At 47.3% G+C, this 22434-nt stretch overlaps 1 protein-coding gene across 1 annotated transcript in view; it reads left to right on the top strand.

The window, feature by feature from the left end:
* The window catches only part of LOC139417405 (voltage-gated potassium channel KCNC1-like), a 57244-nt gene that overhangs the window by 12278 nt on the left and 22532 nt on the right, over positions 1-22434 (top strand). The window contains exon 2 of the mRNA XM_071166679.1: positions 20734-20877. Coding sequence (XP_071022780.1) covers positions 20734-20877 — 144 coding nt within the window. The remainder of the gene's footprint in view (positions 1-20733; positions 20878-22434) is intronic.

The raw sequence follows: 22434 nt of genomic DNA, 5'->3' as shown, positions 1-22434 counted from the left end.
AACAGCTCTCAGGTAAAACAGCTCTCAGGTAAAACAGCTCTCAGGTAAAACAACTCTCACTTAAAACAGCTCTCAGGTAAAACAACTCTCAGGTAAAACAGCTCTCAGGTAAAACAGCTCTCAGGTAAAACAACTCTCAGGTAAAACAGCTCTCAGGTAAAACAGCTCTCAGGTAAAACAGCTCTCAGGTAAAACAACTCTCAGGTAAAACAGCTCTCAGGTAAAACAACTCTCAGGTAAAACAGCTCTCAGGTAAAACAGCTCTCAGGTAAAACAGCTCTCAGGTAAAACAACTCTCAGGTAAAACAGCTCTCAGGTAAAACAGCTCTCAGGTAAAACAGCTCTCAGGTAAAACAACTCTCAGGTAGAACAACTCTCAGGTAAAACAACTCTCAGGTAAAACAACTCTCAGGTAAAACAGCTCTCAGGTAAAACAGCTCTCAGGTAAAACAGCTCTCAGGTAAAACAACTCTCAGGTAAAACAGCTCTCAGGTAAAACAGCTCTCAGGTAAAACAACTCTCAGGTAAAACAGCTCTCAGGTAAAACAGCTCTCAGGTAAAACAGCTCTCAGGTAAAACAGCCTTCCAACAGGTGATACCGAGATGTCAGGCTATTTGATGTCTCATAGCTATTTGACTTTAAAGTCACAATTCTGAGTCTGTGTTTTAGCCCAACTGCATCCCTGCCACTTGATTTGGTATAAAGCTGAGAGACGGGGCTGGGACAATGTAACCAATCTTAAAGTCATAGACAGATCTATGGAAGCAAAGACTGACAGTCCATGATATCCACATGTCATTATAAGGATCAATGTTTGTAAACTATACTATTATAGCCCATGATATCCCAAATCAGATCACATTTTATTGGTCACATACACGTTTAGCAGATGTTATTGCAGGTGTAGTGAAATGCTTGTGTTTCTAGCTCCAACAGTGCAGTAGTATCTAACAATTCACAACAATACAAACAAATCTGAAAGTAAAAGAATGGAATTCAGAAATATATAAATGTTAGATCGAGCGATGTAGGAGTGGCATTGACTAAAATACAGTAGAATAGAATACAGTATATACATATGAGATGAGTAAAGCAGTATGTAAACACTATTAAAGTGACCTGTGTTCCATTATTAAAGTGGCCAGTGATTCCATGTCTATGTATATGGGGCAGCAGCCTCTAAGGTGAAGGGTTGAGTAACCGGGTGGAGGCCTGCTAGTGATGGCTATTTAACAGTCTGATGGCCTTGAGATAGAAGCTGTTTTCAGTCTCTCTGTCCCTGCTTTGATGCACCTGTTCTGACCTCGCCTTCTGGATGGTAGCGGGGTGAGCAGGCAGTGGCTCGGGTGGTTGTTGTCCTTGATGATCTCTTTGGCCTTGTGATATCGGGTGGTGTAGGTGTCCTGGAGGGCACTTAGTTTGCCCCCGGTCTCCTGAGGTTGAAGAGGCGTTGTTGCGCCGTCTTCACCACACTGTCTGTGTGGGTGGATCATTTCAGATCGTCGGTGATGTGTACGCCGAGTAACTTGAAACTTTCCATCTGCTCCACTGCGGTTCCCATCGATGTGGATAAGGGGTCGTGCTCCCTCTGCTGAGTCCACGATCAGCTCCTTCGTTTTGTCGACATTGAGGGAGAGGTTATTCTTCTGGCACCACACTCCCAGGGCCCTCACCTCCTCCCTGTAGGCCACATGTCATTATCATTATCAATATTTGTGAACTGTACTATACTACTAGCTGTAGTATTTGTTTATAGTCCACACTGTATGTAGATTTTTCTATTGTGTTATTGACTGTACATTTGTTTATCCCATGTGTAACTCTGTGTTGTTGTTTTTGTCCCCTCCCAGCTAGCTCTGCATGGTGTACAGTGGTTATTGTAGTTTCCATAGGCCTCCCCTCCCAGCTAGCTCTGCATGGTGTACAGTGGTTATTGTAGTTTCCATAGGCCTCCCCTCCCAGCTAGCTCTGCATGGTGTACAGTGGTTATTGTAGTTTCCATAGGCCTCCCCTCCCATCTAGCTCTGTATGGTGTACAGGGGTTATTGTAGTTTCCATAGGCCTCCCCTCCCCAGCTAGCTCTGTGTGGTGTACCGTGGTTATTGTAGTTTCCATAGGCCTCCCCTCCCCATCTAGCTCTGTATGGTGTACAGTGGTTATTGTAGTTTCCATAGGCCTCCCCTCCCCAGCTAGCTCTGCATGGTGTACAGTGATTATTGTAGTTTCCATAGGCCTCCCCTCCCAGCTAGCTCTGCATGGTGTACAGTGGTTATTGTAGTTTCCATAGGCCTCCCCTCCCAGCTAGCTCTGCATGGTGTACAGTGGTTATTGTAGTTTCCATAGGCCTCCCCTCCCAGCTATCTCTGCATGGTGTACAGTGGTTATTGTAGTTTCCATAGGCCTCCCCTCCCAGCTATCTCTGCATGGTGTACAGTGGTTATTGTAGTTTCCATAGGCCTCCCCTCCCAGCTATCTCTGCATGGTGTACAGTGGTTATTGTAGTTTCCATAGGCCTCCCTTTCCCAGCTTGGCGCCACTTGTTCGTTCTGCTCGTATAATGGTGAGGAATTCTTCAGTCCAACATGGCAATGCACCCTGGAAGGATTCTGGGTACCCTGGCAACTCTTCAAACATTTTCTTAATTCTCTGATACTAAATAGACAAGGTTAATATCTCTTAGTACATCCCAAGTTGCAATCTATTCCCTATACAGTCCACTAATTTTGACCAGGGTCCATAGGGCTCTGGTCAAAAGTAGGGCACTATATAGGGAATAGGGTGTCATTTGGGACACTTCCCTGGTAGACCGGGGTGTCAAGGTATAAACAGACTGACAGGCAGGTTAAAATGCTGGCTAAAACTCTCACCAGACTGACAGACAGGTTAAAATGCTGGCAAACACTCTCACACATGAGTACGGATGGTATAGACATCTAGGCTATGTCTCTTTCACACACACACACACACACACACACGTGTACACATACCTAAAAACAAACACACAGATGCAGCCAGTGTGTGTGTGTGTGTGTGTGCTTGTGTTCTTTTTCTCTGAATTTGACCCCTTTTTCTCCCCAATTTCATGATATCCAATTGTTGTAGTAGCTACTATCTTGTCAGAATCAGAATCTACCCTCCCTGTGTACTAGAATCAGAATCTACCCTCCCTGTGTACTATAATCAGAATCTACCCTCCCTGTGTACTAGAATCAGAATCTACCCTCCCTGTGTACTAGAATCAGAATCTACCCTCCCTGTGTACTAGAATCAGAATCTACCCTCCCTGTGTACTAGAATCAGAATCTACCCTCCCTGTGTACTAGAATCAGAATCTACCCTCCCTGTGTACTAGAATCAGAATCTACCCTCCCTGTGTACTAGAATCAGAGTCTACCCTCCCTGTGTAATGGTAGGCTGTTTAATGTTGAATGTTCATGTTACATGTTGACGTTCATTTTTAATGTTTTAATTTTTTGAGTGTTGAATGTTGATGTTCATATTGAATATTTATTTTTTGAATGTTGATGTTCATGTTGAATGTTTCATGTTGAATGTTGATGTTGAATGTTTCATGTTGAATGTTGAGGTTCATGTTGAATGTTTCATGTTGAAGGACCATTCTATCAATAGATGCTAATGCGTTTGTTCTGTGAGATCTGAAACACTTGAGTTGAGTTTTATCAAGTCTGTTGGATTCCAATCAACTTACCTCATAAATGTGGAACATTTGTACGTTATCGATGGTTCTCTGAGCTGTTACTGTGAAAGTGATTCTGACGGAATACAATTTCCTTTCTAAATACTTGTTTTCTATGTGCAGCCACAGATTGTATTTCTCGATTATTGTCTAAATTTAATCAGAGCGGCGATTAAAGCTGTCACCGAGAGACCAATTTGATTTGCCAAGGTGTGAATAGGCTTCCGTAAAGGAAGAATAATGCAGACGATCCGATCCATTCCCGACTCCTATTCAAGTGGGATTCACCCTTAAGCTGTGTCCCAAATGTCACTCTATTTTCTATGTAGTGTCCTACTTTTGTAGGCAGTAGGATGCCATTTTGGACACTGTACTCAGACGTCATTACCATGTCAAAATATTCCATTCGCACATTTGCAGAGCTATGCTTTCCTATACAATTTCACGTTTGGATGCATAGCATGATCGAGGTGATGAGATTACACAACCAGTAAATCAGAGATCCTAACCAGACTGGTCTTGATATACACTCCCTTTATTGTTAGTCCCATTTTGCATAAGTGGCAAACGATTGTTATATTGATCTCATAAATACACTGTGATGGATTGTGCAATAGTAAGTATTCTGGCTCGAAGGACCAATCTGATAAATAAGGGATGGCTTTTTTTTATGAATGGCTGTGATTGGAGAAAACTGAGAATGGATCAACATTGTAGTACTCCACAATACTAACCTAATTGACAGATTGAAAAGAAGGATGTCTGTAAAGAATTCAGATGATCCAAAACATGCATCCGGTTGGTTATAGGGCACTGCAAAAAAAATGTGGCAAAGAAATCAACTTTATGTCATGTTTTTCTGCGACTGCATTTGAAGAAATGTTCAAAGTTCTTGAAATGTTCTGTATTGACTGACCTTTGTGTCTTAAAGTAATGATGGACTGTTGTTTCTCTTTGTATTTGAGCTGTTCTTGCCATAATATGGACTTGGTCTTTTACTAAATAGGGCTATCATCTGTATACCAACCCTACCTTGACACAACACAACTGATTGGCTCAAAAGCATTAAGGACAGAAATTCCACAAATTAACTTTTAACAAGTCACACCTGTTACTTGAAATGCATTCCAGGTGACTACCTCATGAAGCTGGTTGAGAGAATGCCAAGCGTGTGCAAAGCTGTCATCAAGGCAAAGAGAGAGGGAGGTAGGGAGAGAGGGAGGGAGGGAGGGAGGGAGGTAGGTAGGGAGGGAGGTAGGGAGGGAGGGAGGGAGGGAGGCATGGATGTCTTTACTACTAGGCACCAACAGCTGCACACATCATATTGGCACCTCAAATTGCACCTGTTAGTCAGACTCTACTGTTTTAATGGTCTGGATATAACGGCTGGCTCTGGGATATTTTCTCTTTTGTCTGTCTGTCTGGATGTGTCTGGTCTGGATGTGTCTGGTCTGGATGTGTCTGGTCTGTTCTGGATGTGTCTGGTCTGTTCTGGATGTGTCTGGTCTGGTCTGGATGTGTCTGTCTGTCTGTCTGGATGTGTCTGTCTGTCTGGATGTGTCTGGTCTGGTCTGGATGTGTCTGTCTGTCTGGATGTGTCTGTCTGTCTGTCTGGATGTGTCTGGTCTGGATGTGTCTGGTCTGGTCTGGATGTGTCTGTCTGTCTGGATGTGTCTGGTCTGGTCTGGATGTGTCTGTCTGTCTGGATGTGTCTGGTCTGTTCTGAATGTGTCTGGTCTGGATGTATCTGGTCTGGATGTGTCTGGTCTGTTCTGGATGTGTCTGGTCTGTTCTGGATGTGTCTGGTCTGGTCTGGATGTGTCTGTCTGTCTGGATGTGTCTGTCTGTCTGGATGTGTCTTGTCTGGTCTGGATGTGTCTGTCTGTCTGGATGTGTCTGTCTGTCTGGATCTGTCTGGTCTGGATGTGTCTGTCTGGATGTGTCTGTCTGTCTGGATGTGTCTGGTCTGGTCTGGATGTGTCTGTCTGTCTGGATGTGTCTGTCTGTCTGGATCTGTCTGGTCTGGATGTGTCTGGTCTGGATGTGTCTGTCTGTCTGGATGTGTCTGGTCTGGTCTGGATGTGTCTGTCTGTCTGGATGTGTCTGGTCTGGTCTGGTCTGGATGTGTCTGGTCTGTTCTGGATGTGTCTGTCTGTCTGGATGTGTCTGGTCTGGATGTGTCTGGTCTGGATGTGTCTGGTCTGTTCTGAATGTGTCTGGTCTGGATGTGTCTGGTCTGGATGTGTCTGGTCTGGTCTGGATGTGTCTGGTCTGGATGTGTCTGGTCTGGATGTGTCTGGTCTGGTCTGGATGTGTCTGGTCTGGATGTGTCTGGTCTGGGTGTGTCTGGTCTGGAAAGTTGTTGATGAGGGGACACAATGGAAACTACTTCATCAGTTCAGTTTGTGAGGTGGTTGGTGTGAACAGACTGTAGAGTCTCTCAGTTCAGTTTGTGAGGTGGTTGGTGTGAACAGACTGTAGAGTATCTCTCAGTACAGTGCAGAAAGGTATGTGCAAACAATCTGTACAGACCAAGTCACAGTGTTCGGGAAATGATTAGAGCTAGACAATATACTTAAGTAGATCCTCTGCTTCCCAATTTTAAATCCCAATGTCTCTCTGCAATATTGGATGATTGATTTGACAATGTTGTACTGTTCTGTTTACAACACTGAATTGGCAGAAACAAACTTGATGTCACACAATAAAAAGTCAGAGGAGAGAGATGAAGTCCCTGCTAACTGGGTTTGTTTCTGCATCCAGGGGTATTGTTCTTCCAGGCCAGACACAAGGCAGGCTGAGTAGCTTCAGTAGCTGGCCTTGTACACTGGCTGGCCTTCATGCTTCCATAACTCCACAGCTCCCTGGTAACTGGGTTTCTAATTGTCAATCAGGGGGATTGTCTTGTTTCTCTTGAGGCAGGCAGGTAGACAGAGGAGGAGGGAGGGAGGGAGGGAGGGAGGCAGGGAAGGAGAGTGTGAGGGAGGCAGGAAGGGAGAGTGGGAGGGAGGGAGGGAGGGCTTTTTGTCTTTGTCCTCTGGCTCGCTCAACAACTCCACAGTTCCACAGTTCCCTGGAGAAGTGTCTCCATGCCCTTCTGTTGTGCAGGAGAAACCCAAGGGACCTGCATTCTCTGTGGGACAGGAGAGGGCCTTGTGAGACCCCTGGGACCTGGGACCTACTGTATAGACCAGACCAGAGACCTGGGACCTACTGTAAAGACCAGACCAGAGACCTGGGACCTACTGTAAAGACCAGACCAGAGACCTGAGACCTACTGTACAGACCAGACCAGAGACCTGGGACCTACTTTACAGACCAGACCAGAGACCTGAAACCCACTGTACAGACCAGACCAGAGACCTGGGACCTACTATAGAGACCAGACCAGAGACCTGGGACCTACTATACAGACCCGAGACCTGGGACCTACTATATAGACCAGACCAGAGACCTGGGACCTACTATACAGACCAGACCAGAGACCTGGGACCTACTGTACAGACCAGACCAGAGACCTGGGACCTACTATACAGACCAGACCTAGGACCTACTATACAGACCATACCAGAGACCTGGGACCTACTGTACAGACCAGACCAGAGACCTGGGACCCATTGTACAGACCAGAGACCTGGGACCTACTGTACAGACCAGACCAGAGACCTGGGACCTACTGTACAGACCAGACCAGAGACCTGTGATCTACTGTACAGACCAGACCAGAGACCTGGGACCTACTGTACAGACTAGACCAGAGACCTGTGATCTACTGTACAGACCAGACCAGAGACCTGGGACCTACTGTACAGACCAGACCAGAGACCTGGGACCTACTGTGCAGACCAGACAAGAGACCTGGGACCTACTATACAGACCAGAAACCTGGGTCTACTGTACAGACCAGACCAGAGACCTGAGACCTACTTTACAGACCAGACCAGAGACCTGCTGTACAGACCAGAGACCTGGGACCTACTATACAGACCAGAAATCTGGGTCTACGGTACAGACCAGACCAGAGACCTGGGACCTACTTTACAGACCAGACCAGAGACCTGAGACCTGCAAAACAGACCAGAGACCTGGGACCTACTGTACAGACCAGACCAGAGACCTGGGACCTACTGTGCAGACCAGACAAGAGACATGAGACCTACTATACAGACCAGACCAGACCAGAGACCTGAGACCTGAGACCTACTATACAGACCAGAAACCTGGGTCTACTGTACAGACCAGACCAGAGACCTGGGACCTACTGTGCAGACCAGACAAGAGACCTGGGACCTACTGTACAGACCAGAGACCTGGGACCTACTGTACAGACCAGACGAGAGACCTGGGACCAACTCTGCAGACTAGAGACTAGAGAACAGACCAGAGAACAGACCAAAGAACAGACCCGAGAACAGATCCGAGAACAGACCAGAGAACAGACCAGAGAACAGACCAGAGACCAGACAAGAGACCAGAGAACAGACCACAGACCAGAGAACAGACCAGAGAACAGACCAGAGACTAGAGAACAGACTAGAGACCAGAGAACAGACCAGAGAACAGACCAGAGACTAGAGAACAGACCAGAGAACAGACTAGAGACCAGAGAATAGACCACAGACCAGAGAACAGACCAGAGACCAGAGAACAGACCAGAGACCAGACCAGAGTCTAGAGAACAGACCAGAGACTAGAGAACAGACCAGAGAACAGACCAGAGACCAGAGAATAGACCACAGACCAGAGAACAGACCAGAGACCAGAGAACAGACCAGAGAACAGACCAGAGACCAGAGAACAGACCAGAGAACAGACCAGAGAACAACCCAGTAATAGACCAGAGATCAGACCAGAGACTAGAGAACAGACCAGATAACAGCCCAGTAATAGACCAGAGAACAGACCAGAGACTAGAGAACAGACCAGAGACCAGAGAATAGACCACAGACCAGAGAACAGACCAGAGAACAGACCAGAGTCTAGAGAATAGACCAGAGACCAGAGAACAGACTAGAGAACAGACCAGAGAACAACCCAGTAATAGACCAGAGAACAGACCAGAGACTAGAGAACGGACCAGAGAACAGACCAGAGACCAGAGAATAGACCACAGACCAGAGAGCAGACCAGAGACCAGAGAACAGACCAGAGAACAGACCAGAGACCAGAGACCAGACCAGAGAACAGACCAGAGAACAACCCAGTAATAGACCAGAGAACAGACCAGAGACTAGAGAACAGACCAGAGAACAGCCCAGTAATAGACCAGAGAACAGACCAGAGACTAGAGAACAGACCAGAGAACAGACCAGAGACCAGAGAACAGACCAGAGAACAGACCAGAGACCAGAGAACAGACCAGAGAACAGACCAGAGAACAACCCAGTAATAGACCAGAGAACAGACCAGAGACTAGAGAACAGACCAGAGAACAGCCCAGTAATAGACCAGAGAATAGACCACAGACCAGAGAACAGACCAGAGACCAGATAACAGACCAGAGAACAGACCAGAGACCAGAGAACAGACCAGAGAACAGACCAGAGAACAACCCAGTAATAGACCAGAGAACAGACCAGAGACTAGAGAACAGACCAGAGAACAGCCCAGTAATAGACCAGAGAACAGACCAGAGACTAGAGAACAGACCAGAGAACAGACCAGAGACCAGAGAATAGACCACAGACCAGAGAACAGACCAGAGAACAGACCAGAGACTAGAGAACAGACCAGAGAACAGACCAGAGACCAGAGAACAGACCAGAGACCAGAGAACAGACCAGAGAACAGACCAGAGAACAGACCAGAGAAGAGACATTTTCTTTGTAGAGATGTACTCTAGATTTGTCTTTTCTTTGTAAAGATGTACTCTAGATGTGTCTTTTCTCTGTAGAGATGTACTCTAGATGTGTCTTTTCTCTGTAGAGATGTACTCTAGATGTGTCTTTTCTCTGTAGAGATGTACTCTAGATGTGTCTTTTCTCTGTAGAGATGTACTCTAGATTTGTCTTTTCTTTGTAAAGATGTACTCTAGATTTGTCTTTCCACCAAAATGTTTCCTTCCGTCATCAAAAGATTGATAGTGCTCATTCTGTCCCCAAAAAATATTGAAATGTGATGTATCCATTACAAAATGTAGCTGTCTTCAGTGGGATGTAACTGTCTTCAGTGTGATGTAGCTGTCTTCAGTGGGATGTATCCATTACAAGATGTAACTGTCTTCAGTGGGATGTATCCATTACAAAATGTAACTGTCTTCAGTGGGATGTATCCATTACAAAATGTAACTGTCTTCAGTGTGATGTATCCATTACAAGATGTAACTGTCTTCAGTGGGATGTATCCATTACAAGATGTAACTATCTTCAGTGGGATGTATCCATTACAAAATGTAACTGTCTTCAGTGTGATGTAACTGTCTTCAGTGTGATGTAGCTGTCTTCAGTGTGATGTAGCTGTCTCCAGTGTGATGTAGCTGTCTTCAGTGTGATGTAGCTGTCTCCAGTGTGATGTAGCTGTCTTCAGTGTGATGTAGCTGTCTTCAGTGTGATGTAGCTGTCTTCAGTGTGATGTAGCTGTCTTCAGTGTGATGTAGCTGTCTTCAGTGTGATGTAGCTGTCTTCAGTGTGATGTAGCTGTCTTCAGTGTGATGTAGCTGTCTTCAGTATGATGTAGCTGTCTTCAGTGTGATGTAGCTGTCTTCAGTGTGATGTAGCTGTCTTCAGTGTGATGTAACTGTCTTCAGTGTGATGTAGCTGTCTTCAGTGTGATGTAGCTGTCTTCAGTGTGATGTAGCTGTCTTCAGTGTGATGTAGCTGTCTCCAGTGTGATGTAGCTGTCTTCAGTGTGATGTAGCTGTCTCCAGTGTGATGTAACTGTCTTCAGTGTGATGTAGCTGTCTTCAGTGTGATGTAGCTGTCTCCAGTGTGATGTAGCTGTCTTCAGTGTGATGTAGCTGTCTTCAGTGTGATGTAGCTGTCTTCAGTGTGATGTAGCTGTCTCCAGTGTGATGTAGCTGTCTTCAGTGTGATGTAGCTGTCTTCAGTGTGATGTAGCTGTCTTCAGTGTGATGTAGCTGTCTCCAGTGTGATGTAACTGTCTTCAGTGTGATGTAGCTGTCTTCAGTGTGATGTAGCTGTCTTCAGTGTGATGTAACTGTCTTCAGTGTGATGTAGCTGTCTCCAGTGTGATGTAACTGTCTTCAGTGTGATGTAGCTGTCTTCAGTGTGATGTAGCTGTCTTCAGTGTGATGTAGCTGTCTTCAGTGTGATGTAACTGTCTTCAGTGTGATGTAGCTGTCTTCAGTGTGATGTAGCTGTCTCCAGTGTGATGTAGCTGTCTTCAGTGTGATGTAGCTGTCTTCAGTGTGATGTAGCTGTCTTCAGTGTGATGTAGCTGTCTTCAGTGTGATGTAACTGTCTTCAGTGTGATGTAGCTGTCTTCAGTGTGATGTAACTGTAACTATCTTCAGTGTGATGTAGCTGTCTTCAGTGTGATGTAACTGTCTTCAGTGTGATGTAGCTGTCTTCAGTGTGATGTAGCTGTCTTCAGTGTGATGTAACTGTCTTCAGTGTGATGTAGCTGTCTCCAGTGTGATGTAACTGTCTTCAGTGTGATGTAGCTGTCTTCAGTGTGATGTAGCTGTCTTCAGTGTGATGTAGCTGTCTTCAGTGTGATGTAACTGTCTTCAGTGTGATGTAGCTGTCTTCAGTGTGATGTAGCTGTCTTCAGTGTGATGTAGCTGTCTTCAGTGTGATGTAACTGTCTTCAGTGTGATGTAGCTGTCTTCAGTGTGATGTAGCTGTCTCCAGTGTGATGTAGCTGTCTTCAGTGTGATGTAGCTGTCTTCAGTGTGATGTAGCTGTCTTCAGTGTGATGTAACTGTCTTCAGTGTGATGTAGCTGTCTTCAGTGTGATGTAACTGTAACTATCTTCAGTGTGATGTAGCTGTCTTCAGTGTGATGTAGCTGTCTCCAGTGTGATGTAGCTGTCTTCAGTGTGATATAGCTGTCTTCAGTGTGATATAGCTGTCTTCAGTGTGATGTAGCTGTCTCCAGTGTGATGTAACTGTCTTCAGTGTGATGTAGCTGTCTTCAGTGTGATGTAGCTGTCTTCAGTGTGATGTAGCTGTCTTCAGTGTGATGTAGCTGTCTTCAGTGTGATGTAGCTGTCTTCAGTGTGATGTAACTATCTTCAGTGTGATGTAGCTGTCTTCAGTGTGATGTAACTATCTTCAGTGTGATGTAGCTGTCTTCAGTGTGATGTAGCTGTCTTCAGTGTGATGTAGCTGTCTCCAGTGTGATGTAGCTGTCTTCAGTGTGATGTAGCTGTCTTCAGTGTGATGTAGCTGTCTCCAGTGTGATGTAACTGTCTTCAGTGTGATGTAGCTGTCTTCAGTGTGATGTAACTGTCTTCAGTGTGATGTAGTCATTAATCATCTAGCTAGTCATTATAGCATGTATGTTGCTCATCATGAAGCTGGTGTTGATTAGGATGTGACTGACTGAGTACGGAGGTCGACAAACCGTCGCTATCAACAAACAACACGTCTAAAAACCGTCTCTTTTCATATTTCCTCGTATATTTTGTAATGCATTCCATATGGGGTCCTTTTTCTTCTGTGGTGCACTACTTTGGACAAGGGCCCTGGTCAAAAGGAGTGCACTATGTAGGACATAGGGCGCAATTTGAGTCGGCCCTGTGCCTGTGAGAGGACTCTAGTGTTATTAGCTCTGACTGTAGCGTCGTGGACGGATTGGAACACATCTGTGTCCTCTCTCGTCCTCCTGCTCACCTGGATAACAGCTGGTTAAATATGTACCTTGTCATCAATGCCATTCAGGCACCAGGTACCCGCCATATCTACATTCAGCCCTCCCCACACAAATCAATCAGCTGTACAGTACTTTTGGATTTATTTACAATGCTAACACAAACACAATGCTATCCCTAACCCGTACAGAGTTATTGTGGGAGATGAGCAGGAAATGGGGTGAATGCTTGGACCAGGGACTCTCAGTGGTGAAACTGAGTTTAAGGTCAGAGGCAGAACCGACACCTGCCACGATTCTCTTCTGTAAACAGTTCAACGAGCCCAGTGGAGGCTGCTGAGGGGAGGACGGCTCATAACAACGACCAGAATGGAGTCAATGGAAATGGTATCAGCTACATGGAAACCAACGTGTTTGATGTGTATGGTACCATTCCCACTGAAAATCCATTCCAGACGTTATTATGAGCCATCCTCCCCTCAGCAGCCTCCACTGAACTACACGTAGGTGTATTCTCAATCGTTTAATTATTCTTTATCATACTAGATTTGATCGACAAGCGATGACCACACGTGAAAATAATAGAACGAGACTCTAATGGAGAGCTGATGTAAACATGTCTGCGTTTCCAAGCCTCTCTGGGCCTCTTTCCTCCATCTCTGATGGACCTTGTGGCTGCATAGTGGCTGGTGGCTGGGTAGATGATGGGCCTCGTGGCTGCATAGTGGCTGGTGGCTGGGTAGATGATGGGCCTTGTGGCTGCATAGTGGCTGATGGCTGAGTAGATGATGGGCCTCGTGGCTGCATAGTGGCTGATGGCTGGGTAGATGATGGGCCTTGTGGCTGCATAGTGGCTAGTGGCTGGGTAGATGATGGGCCTTGTGGCTGCATAGTGGCTGGTGGCTGGGTAGATGATGGGCCTTGTGGCTGATGGCTGGGTAGATGATGGGCCTTGTGGCTGCATAGTAGATGATGGGCCTTGTGGCTGCGTAGTGGCTGATGGCCGGTTAGATGATGGGCCTTGTGGCTGCATAGTGGCTGATGGCTGGTTAGATGATGGGCCTTGTGGCTGATAATGGCTGGTGGCTGGGTAGATGATGGGCCTTGTGGCTGCGTAGTGGCTGATGGCTGGTTAGATGATGGGCCTTGTGGCTGCATAGTGGCTGGTGGCTGGTTAGATGATGGGCCTTGTGGCTGCATAGTGGTTGATGGCTGGGTAGATGTTGGGCCTTGTGGCTGCATAGTGGCTGATGGCTGGGTAGATGATGGGCCTTGTGGCTGCATAGTGGTTGATGGCTGGTTAGATGATGGGCCTTGTGGCTGATGGCTGGGTAGATGATGGGCCTTGTGGCTGATGGCTGGTTAGATGTTGGGCCTTGTGGCTGCGTAGTGGCTGATGGCTGGTTAGATGATGGGCCTTGTGGTTGCGTAGTGGCTGATGGCTGGTTAGATGATGGGCCTTGTGGCTGCTGTAGTGGCTGATGGCTGGTTAGATGATGGGCCTTGTGGCTGCATAGTGGCTGATGGCTGGGTAGATGATGGGCCTTGTGGCTGCATAGTGGCTGATGGCTGGGTAGATGATGGGCCTCGTGGCTGCTGTAGTGGCTGATGGCTGGTTAGATGATGGGCCTTGTGGCTGCATAGTGGCTGATGGCTGGGTAGATGATTGGCTTTGTGGCTGCATAGTGGCTGGTGGCTGGGTAGATGATGGGCCTTGTGGCTGATGGCTGGGTAGATGATGGGCCTCGTGGCTGATGGCTGGTTAGATGATGGGCCTTGTGGCTGCATAGTGGCTAGTGGCTGGGTAGATGATGGGTCTCGTGGCTGCTAATGGCTGGTGGCTGGGTAGATGATGGGCCATGTGGCTGCGTAGTGGTTGGTGGCTGGGTAGATGATGGGCCTCGTGGCTGCATAGTGGCTGATGGCCGGTTAGATGATGGGCCTTGTGGCTGATGGCTGGGTAGATGATGGGCCATGTGGCTGCATAGTGGTTGGTGGCTGGGTAGATGATGGGCCTCGTGGCTGCATAGTGGCTGATGGCTGGTTAGATGATGGGCCTCGTGGCTGATGGCTGTTTAGATGATGGGCCTTGTGGCTGCATAGTGGCTGATGGCTGGGTAGATGATGGGCCTCGTGGCTGCATAGTGATTGATGATGGGCCTTGTGGCTGCATAGTGGCTGATGGCTGGTTAGATGATGGGCCTCGTGGCTGATGGCTGGTTAGATGATGGGCCTTGTGGCTGCATAGTGGCTGATGGCTGGGTAGATGATGAGCCTTGTGGCTACGTAGTGGTTGATGGCCGGTTAGATGATGGGCCTTGTGGCTGCATAGTGGCTGGTGGCTGGTTAGATGATGGGCCTTGTGGCTGCATAGTGGCTGATGGCTGGGTAGATGATGGGCCTCGTGGCTGCTGTAGTGGCTGATGGCTGGTTAGATGATGGGCCTTGTGGCTGCATAGTGGCTGATGGCTGGGTAGATGATTGGCTTTGTGGCTGCATAGTGGCTGGTGGCTGGGTAGATGATGGGCCTTGTGGCTGATGGCTGGGTAGATGATGGGCCTCGTGGCTGATGGCTGGTTAGATGATGGGCCTTGTGGCTGCATAGTGGCTAGTGGCTGGGTAGATGATGGGTCTCGTGGCTGCTAATGGCTGGTGGCTGGGTAGATGATGGGCCATGTGGCTGTGTAGTGGCTAATGGCCGGTTAGATGATGGGCCTTGTGGCTGATGGCTGGGTAGATGATGGGCCATGTGGCTGCATAGTGGTTGGTGGCTGGGTAGATGATGGGCCTCGTGGCTGCATAGTGGCTGATGGCTGGTTAGATGATGGGCCTCGTGGCTGATGGCTGTTTAGATGATGGGCCTTGTGGCTGCATAGTGGCTGATGGCTGGGTAGATGATGGGCCTCGTGGCTGCATAGTGATAGATGATGGGCCTTGTGGCTGCATAGTGGCTGATGGCTGGGTAGATGATTGGCTTTGTGGCTGCATAGTGGCTGGTGGCTGGGTAGATGATGGGCCTTGTGGCTGATGGCTGGGTAGATGATGGGCCTCGTGGCTGATGGCTGGTTAGATGATGGGCCTTGTGGCTGCATAGTGGCTTGTGGCTGGGTAGATGATGGGTCTCGTGGCTGCTAATGGCTGGTGGCTGGGTAGATGATGGGCCATGTGGCTGCGTAGTGGCTAATGGCTGGTTAGATGATGGGCCTTGTGGCTGATGGCTGGGTAGATGATGGGCCATGTGGCTGCATAGTGGTTGGTGGCTGGGTAGATGATGGGCCTCGTGGCTGCATAGTGGCTGATGGCTGGTTAGATGATGGGCCTCGTGGCTGATGGCTGTTTAGATGATGGGCCTTGTGGCTGCATAGTGGCTGATGGCTGGGTAGATGATGGGCCTTGTGGCTGCATAGTGATTGATGATGGGCCTTGTGGCTGCATAGTGGCTGGTGGCTGGTTAGATGATGGGCCTCGTGGCTGATGGCTGGTTAGATGATGGGCCTTGTGGCTGCATAGTGGCTGATGGCTGGGTAGATGATGGGCCTTGTGGCTACGTAGTGGTTGATGGCCGGTTAGATGATGGGCCTTGTGGCTGCGTAGTGGCTGATGGCTGGGTAGATGATGGGCCTTGTGGCTGCATAGTGGTTGATGGCTGGTTAGATGATGTGCCTTGTGGCTGATGGCTGGGTAGATGATGGGCCTTGTGGCTGATGGCTGGTTAGATGTTGGGCCTTGTGGCTGCGTAGTGGCTGATGGCTGGTTAGATGATGGGCCTTGTGGTTGCGTAGTGGCTGATGGCTGGTTAGATGATGGGCCTTGTGGCTGCTGTAGTGGCTGATGACTGGTTAGATGATGGGCCTTGTGGCTGCATAGTGGCTGATGGCTGGGTAGATGATGGGCCTTGTGGCTGCATAGTGGCTGATGGCTGGGTAGATGATGGGCCTCGTGGCTGCTGTAGTGGCTGATGGCTGGTTAGATGATGGGCCTTGTGGCTGCATAGTGGCTGATGGCTGGGTAGATGATTGGCTTTGTGGCTGCATAGTGGCTGGTGGCTGGGTAGATGATGGGCCTTGTGGCTGATGGCTGGGTAGATGATGGGCCTCGTGGCTGATGGCTGGTTAGATGATGGGCCTTGTGGCTGCATAGTGGCTAGTGGCTGGGTAGATGATGGGTCTTGTGGCTGCTAATGGCTGGTGGCTGGGTAGATGATGGGCCATGTGGCTGCGTAGTGGCTAATGGCCGGTTAGATGATGGGCCTTGTGGCTGATAGCTGGGTAGATGATGGGCCATGTGGCTGCATAGTGGTTGGTGGCTGGGTAGATGATGGGCCTCGTGGCTGCATAGTGGCTGATGGCTGGTTAGATGATGGGCCTCGTGGCTGATGGCTGTTTAGATGATGGGCCTTGTGGCTGATGGCTGGTTAGATGATGGGCCTTGTGGCTGCATAGTGGCTTGTGGCTGGGTAGATGATGGGTCTCGTGGCTGCTAATGGCTGGTGGCTGGGTAGATGATGGGCCATGTGGCTGCGTAGTGGCTAATGGCTGGTTAGATGATGGGCCTTGTGGCTGATGGCTGGGTAGATGATGGGCCATGTGGCTGCATAGTGGTTGGTGGCTGGGTAGATGATGGGCCTCGTGGCTGCATAGTGGCTGATGGCTGGTTAGATGATGGGCCTCGTGGCTGATGGCTGTTTAGATGATGGGCCTTGTGGCTGCATAGTGGCTGATGGCTGGGTAGATGATGGGCCTCGTGGCTGCATAGTGATTGATGATGGGCCTTGTGGCTGCATAGTGGCTGGTGGCTGGTTAGATGATGGGCCTCGTGGCTGATGGCTGGTTAGATGATGGGCCTTGTGGCTGCATAGTGGCTGATGGCTGGGTAGATGATGGGCCTTGTGGCTACGTAGTGGTTGATGGCCGGTTAGATGATGGGCCTTGTGGCTGCGTAGTGGCTGATGGCTGGGTAGATGATGGGCCTTGTGGCTGCATAGTGGTTGATGGCTGGTTAGATGATGTGCCTTGTGGCTGATGGCTGGGTAGATGATGGGCCTTGTGGCTGATGGCTGGTTAGATGTTGGGCCTTGTGGCTGCGTAGTGGCTGATGGCTGGTTAGATGATGGGCCTTGTGGTTGCGTAGTGGCTGATGGCTGGTTAGATGATGGGCCTTGTGGCTGCTGTAGTGGCTGATGACTGGTTAGATGATGGGCCTTGTGGCTGCATAGTGGCTGATGGCTGGGTAGATGATGGGCCTTGTGGCTGCATAGTGGCTGATGGCTGGGTAGATGATGGGCCTCGTGGCTGCTGTAGTGGCTGATGGCTGGTTAGATGATGGGCCTTGTGGCTGCATAGTGGCTGATGGCTGGGTAGATGATTGGCTTTGTGGCTGCATAGTGGCTGGTGGCTGGGTAGATGATGGGCCTTGTGGCTGATGGCTGGGTAGATGATGGGCCTCGTGGCTGATGGCTGGTTAGATGATGGGCCTTGTGGCTGCATAGTGGCTAGTGGCTGGGTAGATGATGGGTCTTGTGGCTGCTAATGGCTGGTGGCTGGGTAGATGATGGGCCATGTGGCTGCATAGTGGTTGGTGGCTGGGTAGATGATGGGCCTCGTGGCTGCATAGTGGCTGATGGCTGGTTAGATGATGGGCCTCGTGGCTGATGGCTGTTTAGATGATGGGCCTTGTGGCTGCATAGTGGCTGATGGCTGGGTAGATGATGGGCCTTGTGGCTGCATAGTGATTGATGATGGGCCTTGTGGCTGCATAGTGGCTGGTGGCTGGTTAGATGATGGGCCTCGTGGCTGATGGCTGGTTAGATGATGGGCCTTGTGGCTGCATAGTGGCTGATGGCTGGGTAGATGATGGGCCTTGTGGCTACGTAGTGGTTGATGGCTGGGTAGATGATGGGCCTTGTGGCTGCTGTAGTGGCTGATGGCTGGTTAGATGATGGGCCTTGTGGCTGCATAGTGGCTGATGGCTGGGTAGATGATTGGCTTTGTGGCTGCATAGTGGCTGGTGGCTGGGTAGATGATGGGCCTTGTGGCTGATGGCTGGGTAGATGATGGGCCTCGTGGCTGATGGCTGGTTAGATGATGGGCCTTGTGGCTGCATAGTGGCTAGTGGCTGGGTAGATGATGGGTCTCGTGGCTGCTAATGGCTGGTGGCTGGGTAGATGATGGGCCATGTGGCTGCGTAGTGGCTAATGGCCGGTTAGATGATGGGCCTTGTGGCTGATGGCTGGGTAGATGATGGGCCATGTGGCTGCATAGTGGTTGGTGGCTGGGTAGATGATGGGCCTCGTGGCTGCATAGTGGCTGATGGCTGGTTAGATGATGGGCCTCGTGGCTGATGGCTGTTTAGATGATGGGCCTTGTGGCTGCATAGTGGCTGATGGCTGGGTAGATGATGGGCCTCGTGGCTGCATAGTGATTGATGATGGGCCTTGTGGCTGCATAGTGGCTGGTGGCTGGTTAGATGATGGGCCTCGTGGCTGATGGCTGGTTAGATGATGGGCCTTGTGGCTGCATAGTGGCTGATGGCTGGGTAGATGATGGGCCTTGTGGCTACGTAGTGGTTGATGGCCGGTTAGATGATGGGCCTTGTGGCTGCATAGTGGCTGGTGGCTGGTTAGATGATGGGCCTTGTGGCTGCGTAGTGGCTGATGATGGGCCTTGTGGCTGCATAGTGGCTGATGATGGGCCTTGTGACTGCATAGTGGCTGGTGGCTGGTTAGGTGATGGGCCTTGTGGCTGCGTAGTGGTTCGTGGCTGGTTAGGTGATGGGCCTTGTGGCTGCTAATGGATGGAGGCCCTCACAATGCGGCCTGCCCTGTTTTACAGCACTGCCAGATTATAGAGGCTGTTGGCTGGTTAGATGATGTTTTACAGCACTGCCAGATTATAGAGGCTGTTGTCTGGTTAGATGATGTTTTACAGCACTGCCAGATTATAGAGGCTGTTGTCTGGTTAGATGATGTTTTACAGCACTGCCAGATTATAGAGGCTGTTGGCTGGTTAGATGATGTTTTACAGCACTGCCAGATTATAGAGGCTGTTGACTGGTTAGATGATGTTTTACAGCACTGCCAGATTATAGAGGCTGTTGACTGGTTAGATTATGTTTTACAGCACTGCCAGATTATAGAGGCTGTTGGCTGGTTAGATGATGTTTTACAGCACTGCCAGATTATAGAGGCTGATGGCTGGTTAGATGATGGGCCTCGTGGCTGCATAGTGGTTGATGATGTTTTATAGCACTGCCAGATTATAGAGGCTGTTGCTCTGGAATCTGCGTTGTTTTCTGGTCTGAGTGTGATCTGTTTGTGAATGCTGACCAGATTCATCCTCTCGCCCTTGTTAACCATTAGCTTTACATCATCAATTGTGTAGTACCTGCTGTTGGTGTGACTGCTCCCTGCTGTTGGTTCTGTGGTGTGACTGTACCCTGCTGTTGGTTCTGTGGTGTGACTGTACCCTGCTGTCTGCTGTTGGTTCTGTGATGTGACTGTTACCTGCTGTTGGTTCTGTGGTGTGACTGTTCCCTGCTGTCTGCTGTTGGTACTGTGGTGTGACTGTTACCTGCTGTTGGTTCTGTGGTGTGACTGTTCCCTGCTGTTGGTTCTGTGGTGTCACTGTTCCCTGCTGTCTGCTGTTGGTTCTGTGGTGTGACTGTTCCCTGCTGTTGGTTCTGTGGTGTGACTGTTCCCTGCTGTTGGTGCTGTGGTGTGACTGTTCCCTGCTGTTGGTGCTGTGGTGTGACTGTTGCCTGCTGTTGGTTCTGTGGTGTGACTGTCCTGGACTTGAATTTTTACAGAATAATTGTTAGCTTGCTGAAGTGAAAACAACAGAAATCAGCCAGTAATGTTGAAATAAAAGCTGTAGACGAGTAACTGTGTTCTCTCTAACAGTTTTAATGGATCCTCTGTAAGTACAATGGATCATGTTATCTGTATATTTCTCAGTAACACCTTACATTAGTAACAGTGTGGAATAAAAGCAACGGTCTCTACTGCGTTTGTGTAATAGCAGAAAATGCTCAGCTCCGTTACTCTGCTAGTACAATGCCGTTACTATAGTAACTAGTATGTATCTGTGTCCTGTCCAACATGTTTCCTCTCACTGACTTTGAGTGTTTCGTACTTATGAAAGCACTTTCTGACAACTGCTTATGTAAAAATGACTTTTATAAATACATTTCATTGATTTGATTTGTCAAGTGTTTGATTTGATGTGTCAATGTATTGATTGATTTATTGATTGATTGTCTCGTTGCAGGGTATAGCGTTTGCCTCTCTGTTCTTTATCCTGATTTCCATCACTACGTTCTGCCTGGAGACTCACGAGTACTTCAACGACCTGCAGAACCACACGGAACGCGTGGTGGTGGGGAACCACACTGAGGAGGTGATCTTGGTGAAGGTGAGAGAGATACTTAGATGTAAATAGGCTCTACGTAGTACTACTGTATGTACAACAGAACGTATAGTGGTGGGGAACCACACTGAGGAGGTGATCTTGGTTCTGGGATAGATTTGCACTTTTCACAACAAAGTATGTTCATCTCTAGGAGACAGAACACCTTCCTGAGCGGTATGATGGCTGCCTGGTCCCATGGTGTTTATACTTGCGTACTATTGTTTGTACAATTGCTCCCAAGGATGTACAATTGCTCCCAAGGATGAACCAGACTTGTGTAGATCTACAATTATTTTCTGAGGTCTTGGATGATTTCGTTTGATTTTCCCATGATGTCAAGCAAAGCGGCACTGAGTTTGAAGGTAGGCCTTGAAATACATCCACAGGTACACCTGTGATGTCAATTAGCCTATCAGAAGCTTCTAGAGCCATGGCATCATTTTCTGGACTTTTCCAAGCTGTTTAAAGGCACAGTCAATTTAGTGTATGTAAACTTCTGACCCACTGGAATTGTGATACAGTGAATTATAAGTGAAAAAATCTGTCTGTAAACAATTGTTGGAAAAATTACTTGTGTCTTGCACAAAGTAGATGTCCTAACCAACTTGCCAAAACTATAGTTTGGTAACAAGAAAGTGTTGGAGTGGTTGAAAAACGAGTTTTAATGACTCCAACCTAAATGTATTTAAACTTCTGACTTCAACTGTATTGATACTTTAATGATCCCTGAATTTAAATTCAATAATATAATGTCTAATCTAATCTATAATCTGATCTAATGTATAATCAAAGCTAATGCATAATATAATCTCATGTATAATCTAATCTATAATCTAATCTAATGTATAATATAATCTCATGTATAATCTAATCTATAATCTAATTTTATGTATAATATAATGTATAATCTAATATAATGTATAATCTAATGTATAATCTAATATCTAATCTATAATCTAATGTATAATCTAATATCTAATCTATAATCTAATGTATTATCTAATATCTAATCTATAATCTAATGTGTTACCTAATATGATGTATAATCTAATATAATGTATATTCTAATGTATAAACAAAGCTAATGTATAATCTAATATATAATCTAATCTCTAATCTAATGTATAATCCAATCTAATGTATATTCTAATCTATAATATAATCTAATGTATAATCTAATGTATAATCTAATCTAATGTATAATCTAATCTAATGTATAGTCTAATGTATAATCTAATCTAATGTATAATCTAATCTAATGTATAATCTAATCTAATGTATAGTCTAATGTATAATCTAATCTAATGTATAATCTAATGTATAATATAATCTAATGTATAATCTAATGTAATGTATAGTCTAATGTATAATCTAATGTATAATATAATCTAATGTATAATCTAATGTAATGTAATCTAATGTATCATCTAATCTAATCTATAATCTAATCTAATCTAATTCTAATCTATTCTAATGTATAATCTAATGTATTTTTTTTATTTTTTTTATTTTACCTTTATTTAACTAGGCAAGTCAGTTAAGAACAAATTCTTATTTACA

The sequence above is a fragment of the Oncorhynchus clarkii genome, chromosome 9, assembly GCF_045791955.1.
Source record: "Oncorhynchus clarkii lewisi isolate Uvic-CL-2024 chromosome 9, UVic_Ocla_1.0, whole genome shotgun sequence".
NCBI lineage: Eukaryota > Metazoa > Chordata > Actinopteri > Salmoniformes > Salmonidae > Oncorhynchus > Oncorhynchus clarkii.
Note: the sequence above shows the minus strand (reverse complement) of the source record. Positions and strands in the feature narration are given on the sequence as shown.